Raw genomic sequence first — 12,210 nt, 5'->3', positions numbered from 1 at the left:
AAAATTAGTTCCCAAAATCTGTTCTAGTTCAGCTTCACTCAACTTCTTAGTGTGAAAAACCAGCCAACGTAACAATGTTAGTCACATGTAAGTCGATATTATTTTTCCAACAATCTATCTTTTAGTATTCATTTTTAGCCCTAATGTTTTTGAATGTTTAGTTGCTAGTAGTTTGATCTTGATGGAGAAGAGGCGAGCAATGCAGATATTCCCAGAAAGTGTACGCAAACTTTGGAATGAATGGGAGCTACGCTTTATGGTTCTACTCAGCCTCTTCCTACAAATTCTCCTCATCATCTTTAGCAACCGACGAAAGTACACATTTAGACCTTGGATCAGAATCCTGATTTGGTCGGCATACTTGTCGGCAGACTGGGTGGCCACAGTATCCCTTGGTATCCTCTCCAACAGCCAAGGAGATTCGGAAGGTAAACTTCTAGATCCAAACTATACCCTCATGGCATTTTGGGCGCCATTCCTCCTCTTGCACCTTGGTGGCCCGGATACCATCACCGCTTACTCTTTAGAAGATAATGAGTTGTGGTTAAGGCACTTGCTTGGATTGGTTGTACAAGTTGGAGTGGCTTTCTACGTGTTTCTGAGGTCTTGGGCTGGAACACAACTCACATTTCTGTCCATTCCAATGTTGGTGGCTGGAATTATCAAGTATGGAGAGAGGACCTGGGTTCTCAGGTCTGCAAGCAAGAATCACTTCAGAGATTCTTTGCTTCCAGTTCCTGATCCTGGACCTGATTATGCTGATTTCATGAAGGGATATAGTTCATGGAAAGATGAACGGCAGGTCGATAGAACCGGAAGGGAGTTTGGTGAAAAGCCACCTCAATCTACCGTTGGTGATGGCATTACTGTTCCTAGTAGAAACTATATTGACAAAGCTTACTTCTTATTCAAGAACCAATTCAAGCATCTATATGCAGACCTCATCCTCAGCTTGGATGACCAAAAAACCAGTGAGGGCATCATCAGGTACATGTCATCCGAAGACGCCTTCAAAGTGGCGGAGATGGAGCTCAATTTTATGTATGATGTGCTATACACCAAGGCAACCGTGATTTATTCTCTACTTGGCATTCTGCTCCGTTCCACGAGCTTCTCCTTCACTATTTCTACCTTAGCGGCCTTCCACTTCTTCATCGAGAAGCACGAGTTCTCAAACATTGACATCGACATTACTTACTTATTACTCTTTGGAGCCATTTTTCTTGAGGTTTATGCCCTCACTAAGATGATTTTGTCCGACTGGAGCATTGTCTGGTTGAGCAGCAAGATGAACTCCCTGGCTGATTCCATTTACCGAGCCATTACCTCTTTTAGATCAGTTATAACCAGTGACAAGAGATGGTCTAGACGCATGGCACAGAACAATTTAATTGATTCTTGCCTCAGAGACAAAACCAAGTTCAATCAGGTTCCCAGGTTCCTTGACATGAACGAATTCTTAGAGAGGTACTGGTACATGACTTGGAAGAAGGTGGATGACATGAAGGAACCCATCTTCAGCTTGCTCCTAGAGATGACAAATGATGTCAGGGATCTCAGGTCACTACTCAAACACAGAGGTGATTATGTGATTACAAAAAGGGGGGTTATTGAGACACTTGGTTGGAGTATAGTTGACGTGAAATTTGATCACAGCATCCTTCTTTGGCATATTGCAACAGATCTCTGTAGCTATTCTGATGACGACCCCAATCCTAAATCAAGATGCAAAATAAGCAAATGCTTGTCTGAGTATATGTAGTATCTGCTAGTCATGTGTCCATTTATGCTGCCAAAAGGGATAGGGGAGTTTAGATTCCGAGACACTTGTTCGGAGACCAAAAGATTCTTCCAGCAAAGAAGCGAGTCCATATCTAACAGAAATGAAGCTTGCAGATTGTTGCTTGAAGTTGACACAGAAGTTGAGCCCAAAGAGGTGAAAGGAGATAAAAGCAAGTCAGTGTTATTCGAGGCATGTAGGCTTGCCAAGGAGTTGAAATCACTGAATATGGAGATGGGAGAGAAATGGATGATGGTCAGTCACGTGTGGGTGGAGATGTTATGTCATGCTGCTAGTCATTGTGGATGGATTCAACACGGTCAACAACTTAGACGAGGCGGCGAGCTGCTCACTCATGTCTGCCTTCTTATGTCACACCTCGGTTTAACCGAGCAATTCCAAATATTGGAAGGTGAAAATATACCAAAAACAATACCCAAACCCCTCTTCACGACTCATCCCTTGTCTCCCCACGCCCCCCTTGGCTCCCCGTCTCCACGTATACTCTGACAGCATCTCCTCCTCGTAACTACACGCCTTATTAACATAAAATGTAGGGCCAGACAAAGACAGCCTGTAGCGTGCTTGTGACTTAAATACCTCATTTCTTTCGTGACTTGTCGATGTGGGATGGGATTTTAGAAGGGTAGAGAAACGCTAAAATATGAATTTCCTATGGAGGTCGATCCCCTTTTTAATCCTTCTCCGTATTTGCACAATTATTTTTGAAAATAACCCTAAAAAATCAGGTAAAAATAATTCAAAAATATTTTTAAAAACAAATTTCATATGGTCAAATGGGTTCATATTTTTCTTTTATTTTTTAAAAATAAATGAAAACAACTCATACTTGTTATATAAAAATTATTTTTTATTTCACTTTATTTTTAAAAATTGCTTTCAAAGAACAACGACAAAACATTATTAAAAAAATTTTAAAACAATTTTATATTTTTAAAAACAAAAAACCATTTTTAAATTACACAACCAAATAAGCTCATATATTTTTTATTTTTAAAAACAAAAACAGTTTTTATAAACAATTAACAAGTCCTTAAAACCCTTATTTTTTCTATATGTTTTCAAGTGTGAAAATTAGAGAATTTCATATTGCCATGATAAGTAATAGACCCTTGGTCTCCACTAGAAAGAAAGAGGAGGGGTGAGCACAAGGCCTCCTATAATTTTTTTTGTTAAAATAAATGTTGATGTAATATTGAAGTTTGAATTATTGGATTTTTTTCATCGATAAATCAAATATAAGAGGTGGTCGAAACAATATCAGCCACCGATTATCGATCAAGAGGAAAATTGGGAAAATCGTCGAAATATCGGTTGTAGAGAGATATATAAGTGAAAAAAATCGGGTATGAGGCGACTCGCGCGTCAAGCAAGGGTGGTACCAAAAAATAGCTGATTTTTTGGCGCCTTTTCCCTTTGCATCCAATGGCTAAATTTAATTTTTTTTGTTTAAGATCTGATGGCCCAGATTTCACTCTTGTTTTTGTAAAGGCTTGGTTGCAACGCCCAAGCCCTACTACTGCCAAAAGGCTTTCAAGCTTGTTTACCACTAGACCATCTTTTCAATATATATATATACATAATAAATATCTTAAAGTTCATTATTAAAAAATAAATAAATTAATTCTAATTATGTTATTTAAAATTTTATTTAATTAATTAATAAACATATAAAAACCACCATGTGTTTTTTAATATCATTTATATGATAATTAAATATAAAAAATATAAATATTAAAAATTCAATCATCATTTATTTTACATTATTGAATACATTTGAATTATATAAATTATAGTTTTAATATTAAATGTATCATCATTATCTCATTAATTCTATTTTTAAAAATTACTATCACTTCACCTTTAAATTTTTTATATTTATCCTTTTAATTTTGTTTAATTTTGAATGTTTTTATTTTAAAATATTAGAAATATAATTTTATTCAAAAAATGCTAAAATATAAAAAATAATTAAGTTCAAATATTTTATAAATTAAAATTGGTTAAATAAATAATAAATTATTAATATTGACATATCCTTGTTTACCGATAGTTTTCTCTATAACCATACTTATGTCCATTACACTTAAAAAATAACTTTTAACTTATGTATTTTTATTTATTTTATCATTTTTTGGAGTTTCTCTTAATATTTTCATGAATTTTGAATAATTTTTATCTTACCGATATTTTTGTCAAAATATCCAACAGATATTTTGATATTCTGATATATCCATAAAATCCAAGGTATCAATGTATTTATCAATATTTCAAATCTTGGATATAATCTTTGTTTTTTATGTTTTTAAAATTTTCTTTTAGTTAAAAATTTTAAATAAATATAAATATTTAACTTCATTTACAATGATAAATATGGAAATTATAAAAAATTAAATAATATAATATTTTTAAAATTATAAAATAATAGGATGTATAACTTTCAACATGTGAATAAAATTAAATAATAAATTTTTTTCCACCTTGAATACATCTTCACACTTAAATATTATATATATTTTATATAATCAAATTAAAAATATTAATATTTTTTATATTTATTCTTACTATGATTTAATATGATAATATTAAGTATAAAGATACAATATTATTAATTTTTTAATTATTTTAATTATATATATATATATATATATATAAATTTCTTACAATTATTTTAATTTTAATAAAATATAAATTATATATTTATGATGTCATATAAACATCATGATTTAACCACATTTACCAATGAACCAAACATAATTTAATAACATTTTTCGTTGAATGAGCATTTGATTTTGAAAACATTGGAAAGACCTTGTTAGGGAATTACGTTTTATATATTTAAACATTGTTAAGTGCTAAAGTTCTTTTATTTTATTAACATTTGAATGTTATTAAATACTAAATTAGTTTGTTTTTATATGCTAAAAGCACCCAATAATGGTGTTAATGATTATGTTTCTTCTTATTTTATATAATTAAATTAAAAATATTTGAAAACTAATCATTTGGTAAAAAAAATTAATGTAACAAATTTCTAAATACTTCAAAATAACAAGATTTATTATAATAACAAAATTTTATAATAATTGATTATATAGTTGGTTAAGAAATTGATAATTAACTTGTGGTTAGGGGGTGTTTTAAATTTGTTTGATTAATAACTAAGTATTGAAAATTTTCTAGATTAAGTTGTATTAATTACTTAGTAGTTTTTGTGTGACACATCTTTAAATTTATGAATTTATGATTGAAATGTATGTTTGATTATTCAAGTTAATTCTTTAATTTTTAGGTTTTTAATTAGAGAAAATTCAAAGAAAACAGAGGAAGGGAGGTGACAAAAGCCTTGAACATTTAAATGGTGAAGCAGAGTTTGCCGTCTCTTGAAAATTCAAACTCAACCCCATCGCTCTCTCCAACTTTCAAAGCCCCTCACCATCTCCAATCAAGCTTGGCGGATCTCCATCACCATGACATATACAAATGAATAAGTTAATACCCCAACAAAAAAACAAAGTAAGAAACCCATGTTTCTACCCTCTTATAGGCTTTAAAAAAACCTTAATAACAACATCACATCTTCCAAATACACACCACCCCCACCTACTTCAATATGCTCTCCATCGTCTCTTCCAAAAAACCATCACCCCCCATTTCATTATTTTAATGGTGTTTCACACCCTCTCTTATCTTCCTCTTTGGTCAATGATCAAACAGTTCTACACCCCTTCTCTTCTTCATCCATTCTTTTTCCCCCACTATGACCATTGAAGAACCTGAACCTAACCCCACTTCGGATCACATCCTGGATTGGCTGGAGGATTCGGTTTCGTTTCTTCCGTCTTTCTTGGATGATCCCTACGGCTCCGGCGATATCAGCAGCTATCAATGGTGGGATCAGGGCCAGGAGCTGGACCAGGATTTTACTAGTTATACTGATAATTCAATCAACTGCAACTCCGCTGCCGTCGCCGGTGCTGTAACTCCCAGTGATCCTGCGAGTGTTGATCATCTCCAACTGTCTGATTCGTCGAAGAAGAGGAAATCCCCGGATGACCCAGCTCCCAGAGTGGCCCCAAATCATCAGAGAAAGAATCAGGGCCGGCGCGCTAGTGAGACTGGAGATGGGGATGCGGTCGAGGAGGCTGTGGCAGCGAAGAAATCCGTTGGAAGCAAGAAAGCCACAGGTAAGGCTACAGGGAATAACTGTAATAACGGTAATATCAAGGAAGGGAGGTGGGCAGAGCAGCTGCTCAACCCCTGCGCCACCGCCATCACCGCTGGAAATCTATCCCGTGTTCAGCACCTGTTGTATGTCCTCCATGAGCTGGCATCCTCCACCGGCGACGCCAACCACCGGCTGGCTGATCATGGCCTGAGAGCCCTGTCCCACCACCTATCCTCCTCTGTCTCTGTAGGGCCTATCACCTTTTCTTCCACAGAGCCGAGGTTTTTCCAGCGATCCCTTCTCAAATTCTATGAGGTTAGTCCCTGGTTCGCCTTCCCCAACAATATTGCAAATACATCCATCCTGCAAATTCTCAACGGGGTGCCATCCCGCTCGCGAAATCTTCACATCCTTGATATTGGAGTCTCCCATGGTGTGCAATGGCCAACGCTGCTCGAGGCCTTGAGTCGTCGGTCTGGCGGCCCTCCTCCACTGGTTCGCCTCACGGTCATAGCCGCCACCAGTGACAATGATCAGAACACAGAGACCCCATTTTCAATAGCTCCACCAGGGGACAACTTCTCGGCCAGACTCCTCTCCTTTGCCAAGTCCATGAACATCAATCTGCAGATCAACAGGCTTGACAACCACCCATTACAAAGCCTCAGTCCCCAGCTCATCGACACCTCCCCTGATGAAACCCTAATCGTTTGCGCGCAGTTCAGGCTGCACCATCTGAATCACAACACCCCTGATGAAAGAACTGAGTTCTTGAAGGTACTGAGGAAGCTGGAGCCAGAAGCAGTTATTCTAAGTGAAAACAACATGGACTGTAGCTGCACCAACTGCGGGGACTTTGCAACTGGGTTCTCCAGGAGGATAGAGCACTTATGGAAGTTTCTGGATTCGACAAGTGCGGCATTCAAGGGCCGGGAGAGTGAAGAGAGAAGGGTGATGGAAGGAGAAGCTGCCAGGGCATTGACAGACCCAGGAGAGATGAATGAGGGAAAAGAGAAATGGTGTGAGAGAATGCGAGGGGTCGGGTTTGCAGGAGAGGTATTTGGGGAGGACGCCATTGATGGAGCTCGGGCGTTGTTGAGGAAGTACGACAGTAACTGGGAAATGAGAGTAGAAGAGAAAGATGGGTGTGTGGGGTTGTGGTGGAAAGGGCTACCTGTTTCCTTTTGTTCACTCTGGAGGCTGGAGGATACTAAACCAAATAACAGTTAGAAAAAAAAAAATGGTCATGGTCATCTCCCCGCGTTTTTCTCTTCCCTTCTGTGTAAATTTCAAGGAGCTTTACTACTAGGCTCCAGACAGGAAGACTGGATCTCAACTGTATTCTTGCTAGCTGCTTGATTTTGTTCTGCAGATTTTCAACTTTAATCCACTTGAGAATTCTACATTAGGTTTAAGTTGATAATTAAGTTGATCCATTGTTTACTGTACAAAAGCTATCCCAGTATCAATTACAATATTTCAAGTTTTTGATCTTTTTTCTCTGTACCTCGCCTAACATAAAATTAGTAGAAACTTTTTGCCCAATATCCACAAAAGAGTTCAGTATCAGCATCCGAGGATGTGTTAATTTCTTTTGATCTCAAGCTCTTGACTCAAGGAGTCCAACCCGAAATACCTGCTACAGCTTCACCAAGAAAATGTCGAAGATGCTTTAAGGCTGCTTCGGTTGTAACCCAAAATCGTTCCATGTGATCCTGACTAACGAACTACCTTAGAGACCAGTGAACTCTTGCCCCACAGTAGGCCCATAGAAGGAAGCAGCAGTTCCTTGTCCCTCAAGAGCCATATATCCTCACAGAACTTCGGATTATCTGTCGACACACAGGACATTTTGGGGACAACTCACGCTCAACTGATAGGGCACAGCGTTGGCAACATACGAGATGCCCACATGGAACGAATGCAGACCTCTTTCTCCTCATCAGGCAGATGACACACAGTTCTCCATCTGGAACGTCCCCTGCATCATCTTCTGCAATCTGGGTATCAGTATCATCAGTAACAGCTTGGCTTGGTGGCCGGACCCCTCTCTGTTGCCTCCACTCCTTCCATCTATTCCAGTTCCTTAAGACATTCGAAATTGAATGAGATTCAAACTAAATTCATCCTCACAACCATTATCGAGTTAGAAATATATTAATTTTGGGAAAATATTCAAAGTTATGGTACCTCACAACAGCATAGCCAAGAACACCAATGGACACTGATCCAAGAACGACACCACTCCAAAATAGTACTTTTGACTTAAAGGCAAGATCCACCACCATCTGATCCTTACTCATCTCAGACCTGCAGAAGCACACAAACAAGCGGTTATTCCACATGGAGTGGCACCACAGGAAACAAGAGAGTATAATGCTGCCAAAACAATGAAGAATAATAGTTTTCTTTTTTCTTTCAATGTTGTTACATGAAATCAAACATGGAACCTCACCCAATCCCCATCCCAACCACTAGCTGTTTGATCCAAGTCTCAAGGGCTCTAAAACTCAAAAGGGAATTGGGTGCTTAGACGAGTTGGAAAGCAGAATCAGTAAAACAGAGAACAAGAGAATCTGTACATGAATATATTGGTGTATGTATAGGGATAAATATATTTCAACGATAAGAGATATTACCTACCATCTAGAAACAGAACATAATGCCTAGTGGCAGACATTCAAAAAGCAATGCAAACCACATTTAATCGTTCTAGATAGGATTAATTGACCCTATTACAAGCTAACCATTATCTTTTTACCTTTTCAAATTGAATGGTAATAGCCACCCAACTTCACTCTGATAGTCCTAGATGTACCAGGAAAACAAAAACAAACCTAACTAAATGCTTTTCGGAACAACTCTCTTACAGGAAATAAGGAAGATCCTTGCATGATTTGATCTCAGGAATTCCATTCTTTAAACTGCAAATGCCAACTGCAGTAATCTCCTTCCCTAAGGGCAGAAGTTTCTCTTCATCCAGAAGACCAACCTTCAAAAAAGGCACAAATTACTATATCAACTATCTGTAATAAATCAAACATATCTAAAGGCAAAAGAATTGGGTGGGGGGGAGGAGGGGGCAAAATGGGGGGATAGAGAGAGAGAGAGAGAGAGAGAGAGAGAGTTTCAGCTTCAAGATAAAAACAATTAGTTTTTCAGACTCACAGGGTAGTCATGACCAAAAAGTGCTTGGAGGAATGTATAAGGAGAAGCATTAACAGGCTGTAATTGATGATAAACTGTTGTAAGAGGTAAGGGATGTCTTGAGCCATCCATGTTCACAATGACATAATCAGATTGTGGCCTCCGACCACCTTCAACAAGAACAAAAGGAACCTGTAAGGAAAGAAATAAACAAGTCATCATAAGTCTCACTTCTATTCAACAAACCATTGAAGAAGCAAAGGTTAGCCTGAAATGCTTGAAATATTAGAATCAAAGATTAAGCATCTTAAGAGATCAAAAGCATGGAACACAGCACTGAATAAAAAGACTAAAACAAAACTTTGTAAGAAAAAGACAAGAAGCAAGAATAAGGATGTTCATGAGCTAGAGAGCTGAACTAAAGAAATTAATATAATAGAGGATTGCATTTGACTTCAACCGAATCCTTAGTTAAATTTTAATAAGCATTCTCAAGAATAACTTAGACCATTCAAACTCAAACAAATCTTAAAAGTTCCCACATTTGACATCACAAATTGGGATACAGAAAGGTATCCTAAATCTTTGGCACAAAACAAGAACCGATAAAAAGTTATCACATGGAACTGTTCCTGTAAAGCAAAATCTTAGCAATACTTATAGAACGTATAAACCTGGAAAATTCGGGATAAACAAAAAAATGTTTATCAATCTTGCTTTTGAATGCTTGTACCAAAGATAAACATTATTTGTATACATAAATTTTCTTGATCTACCAGCTAAGATATCCAGAAAACTGAAGAAGTGGATGGTTTGATGAATATACCGTTCTTAATGAGGTAGATTCTTTTTCTTTCCAGGATCTTGCAAACAAGGTGCGTATATCAGAAGTCCATCCAAAAAAACCCCTCCACTCATTGTATATACACTGCCAAAATACAAACCACAAAATCAAAAGGGGAGTTCTTCAAAAGTGAAGCACAAATTAATGCAACATTTAGGCACATAGATAAAGTTCAAAATTGCAATGCTGTACTCCATAGACAATCAAGTGAGTGATGTTATTAACTAATCTTTGATCAATATGATAACCCATGTAGAAAACCAAATTTTGGGGGATAAAAACATAAGCTTAATTAGTGATTCCGCAATTAAAGAGCTCTAAAATAGACAAGCTAATGAGTTTTCCTCACAGTTATAGAATTGTAGAATGCAAATTACATTGCTCTGTTTCTTTGTTGAGGAAAGGAAAAGAAATTATAGTTCTGAACCTTTAAAAAAGGGGGGAAAGAAAGAAACAAAAGAAAAAAAATCCATATTTGAAACCTTAGGAATAAAAAGTTCTTCTAGGCTGAAGTGTTGAATCAAGTTCTTGGAATTTGAGGCCCTCAATCCCGATGCCCTAATTTCATGCTACCGATAGTAAATCATCAGCTCTCTTAGTTGTCAAGAAGACCAAAAGTTCATACAGTGCTATCACTAGATTTCATCGAAAGAAGTCAAATTCTCGTTCAACTTTCCCTCAGTTTCTCGACAACCAAATGGGCACTAAAGTAGCTCCTTGTTCCAAACATAATGTTGACCTTCGCTACAAAATAACGCTTATATAAGACTACCACTACGATCTCATTTAAACAAGTTCAATTTCCGCTTAGGGGAGGTGAATTTACAAATATTTCCCTGCAGAAATTCAAATTCCCATTTCTTTTCCTCCTTTTTCTTGCCAACCAAACGGAAATAAAGGTAGCTAATTTTCAAACATACCGTTTGCGTTCGCTGCAAGATGACACCTTTCTCGCCTGATTCGTGAGAGACGAGAACATTGGAACGCAAGCTCTTCCAGTTGCCATCAATGGCCGATTTCGCCTCGACGGTGCCGCGGACGACGACGAGCAGGCCATCGGACGAGGTAGACTGGTCGGATTCATCGTCGCTGGAGGGAGAGAGGAGGGATCGGAGATCGGAGACGCGGAAAGACGGAGACTGATCGATTTGGCGGAGGGCGGAGGAGGTGGATGAGAGTCTGATGAAACTGCGAACGGCGACGTAGGCTAGGGCTAGGCCAAGGATGGCTCCGTCGGCGGCTAGGGCTACTTGGGCGAGGATCGCCGCCGCTGCTTGGTCGTGTGCGGACATGTGGCGGTGGCGTTGCGACGGAGACGGCGGGAGTGGTGGTGGATTTGCAGTTCAGTGGGATAAAGCTGAGACATTTTTATAGGATCTGAAAACGGCGTCGTTTAATCCATTGTTTCGCATCCTAGCTTCCATAAAACGCAGCGTTTCATGCTTGTAGCCGTCCTAGACGTGGTTAAAGAATATCGCCCATAGTGCACAAAATGCATTGTTTTCATCCCCACCACACGATTATTTATTTTTCAAGAATCCATCATTTTCTTGCTTTCACTCTAAGCTCATTTTAAAATTGTAAATGACTTTTGAAAAATTTTGAAAGTTGTTTCTTAAACTAATAATTTCTAATCTAATTTTCTTAATATGTATTATTAAATTTAGACAATTATATAAAGATATAAAAAAAAATGAAACTTAATCATAAATAAATAATATCAAAATACAAAAAATAAATAAATTTAAATAAAAAAGACTAAATATTAATATATAAAAAAACATAACTTCTTTATAACTAAGAAAACAACATTAATAGTCACATTTAAATAATCATTTTCAATACTTGAGTTGGGCTTGGGTTAGATTTTTTCAATCTAAGTTCAACTTGAGTTGGGCTCGGGTTAAGGTTTGGATAATCCGAACCTAACTCGAACCCGATTTAATATTTTTATAATATTTAAATAATGCATCTTATTCTATATAATAATATTTATTTTATTTTTTTATTTTTAAGAAAAATATCAAATTATATTATATCATATATTTTTCATTATTTTTAGAAAATATATAAATTTATATTTATTCTTTTGCTCTTATATAGAAATTTTGTCATATTTGTTATTTAAATTTTCATATAAATACAATAAAATAATATCATAGATAGAATTTGAATTATACAACCAAGACAACCCAAGTCTAATCCGATCAACTTGTGAGGTTGGGTTAGGTTTGAATTGAGTACCTCATG

At 36.8% G+C, this 12,210-nt stretch overlaps 3 protein-coding genes across 5 annotated transcripts; 2 read left to right on the top strand and 1 right to left on the bottom strand.

Moving 5' to 3' along the window:
- On the top strand, positions 1-2,480 carry LOC117922047. 3 transcript variants are annotated; one of them, XM_034840027.1, is made up of 2 exons: positions 1-87; positions 172-2,480. In XM_034840027.1, exon 2 carries the CDS (start codon positions 182-184, stop codon positions 1,760-1,762), a length of 1,581 nt encoding a protein of 526 aa, XP_034695918.1. In that variant the 5' UTR covers positions 1-87; positions 172-181; the 3' UTR covers positions 1,763-2,480. The 3 variants fall into 3 exon arrangements, with proteins under 3 accessions (XP_034695918.1, XP_034695916.1, XP_034695919.1); XM_034840025.1 differs by having other exon boundaries at positions 162-2,480; XM_034840028.1 differs by having other exon boundaries at positions 23-76; positions 162-2,480.
- Positions 2,481-5,189: 2,709 nt separating this feature from the next.
- On the top strand, positions 5,190-7,384 carry LOC117922138 (protein NODULATION SIGNALING PATHWAY 1). The gene has a single exon (XM_034840170.1). The coding sequence runs from the start codon at positions 5,562-5,564 to the stop codon at positions 7,197-7,199; it is 1,638 nt and encodes a 545-aa protein (XP_034696061.1). The 5' UTR covers positions 5,190-5,561; the 3' UTR covers positions 7,200-7,384.
- On the bottom strand, positions 7,380-11,305 carry LOC117922139 (E3 ubiquitin-protein ligase SPL2). The gene is made up of 6 exons (XM_034840171.1): positions 10,881-11,305; positions 9,943-10,044; positions 9,138-9,308; positions 8,840-8,961; positions 8,160-8,279; positions 7,380-8,054 (listed from the first exon to the last, which is right to left on the bottom strand). Exons 1-6 carry the CDS (start codon positions 11,250-11,252, stop codon positions 7,766-7,768), a joined length of 1,176 nt encoding a protein of 391 aa, XP_034696062.1. The 5' UTR covers positions 11,253-11,305; the 3' UTR covers positions 7,380-7,765.
- Positions 11,306-12,210: the final 905 nt, after the last annotated feature.

Source organism: Vitis riparia, chromosome 9 (assembly GCF_004353265.1).
Source record: "Vitis riparia cultivar Riparia Gloire de Montpellier isolate 1030 chromosome 9, EGFV_Vit.rip_1.0, whole genome shotgun sequence".
Taxonomy (NCBI): domain Eukaryota; kingdom Viridiplantae; phylum Streptophyta; class Magnoliopsida; order Vitales; family Vitaceae; genus Vitis; species Vitis riparia.
Note: the sequence above shows the minus strand (reverse complement) of the source record. Positions and strands in the feature narration are given on the sequence as shown.

Bases quoted from the DNA above. Each gene is read 5' to 3' on its own strand.
- LOC117922138 (XM_034840170.1), top strand. From the start codon at position 5,562: ATGACCATTGAAGAACCTGAACCTAACCCCACTTCGGATCACATCCTG.
- LOC117922139 (XM_034840171.1), bottom strand. From the start codon at position 11,252: ATGTCCGCACACGACCAAGCAGCGGCGGCGATCCTCGCCCAAGTAGCC. The intron at 10,045-10,880 runs GTATGTTTGAAA...GTATTTTGGCAG, and splicing joins TCTTGCAGCGAACGCAAACG to TGTATATACAATGAGTGGAG. The intron at 9,309-9,942 runs GTATATTCATCA...CTTTCCTTACAG, and splicing joins AATCTACCTCATTAAGAACG to GTTCCTTTTGTTCTTGTTGA.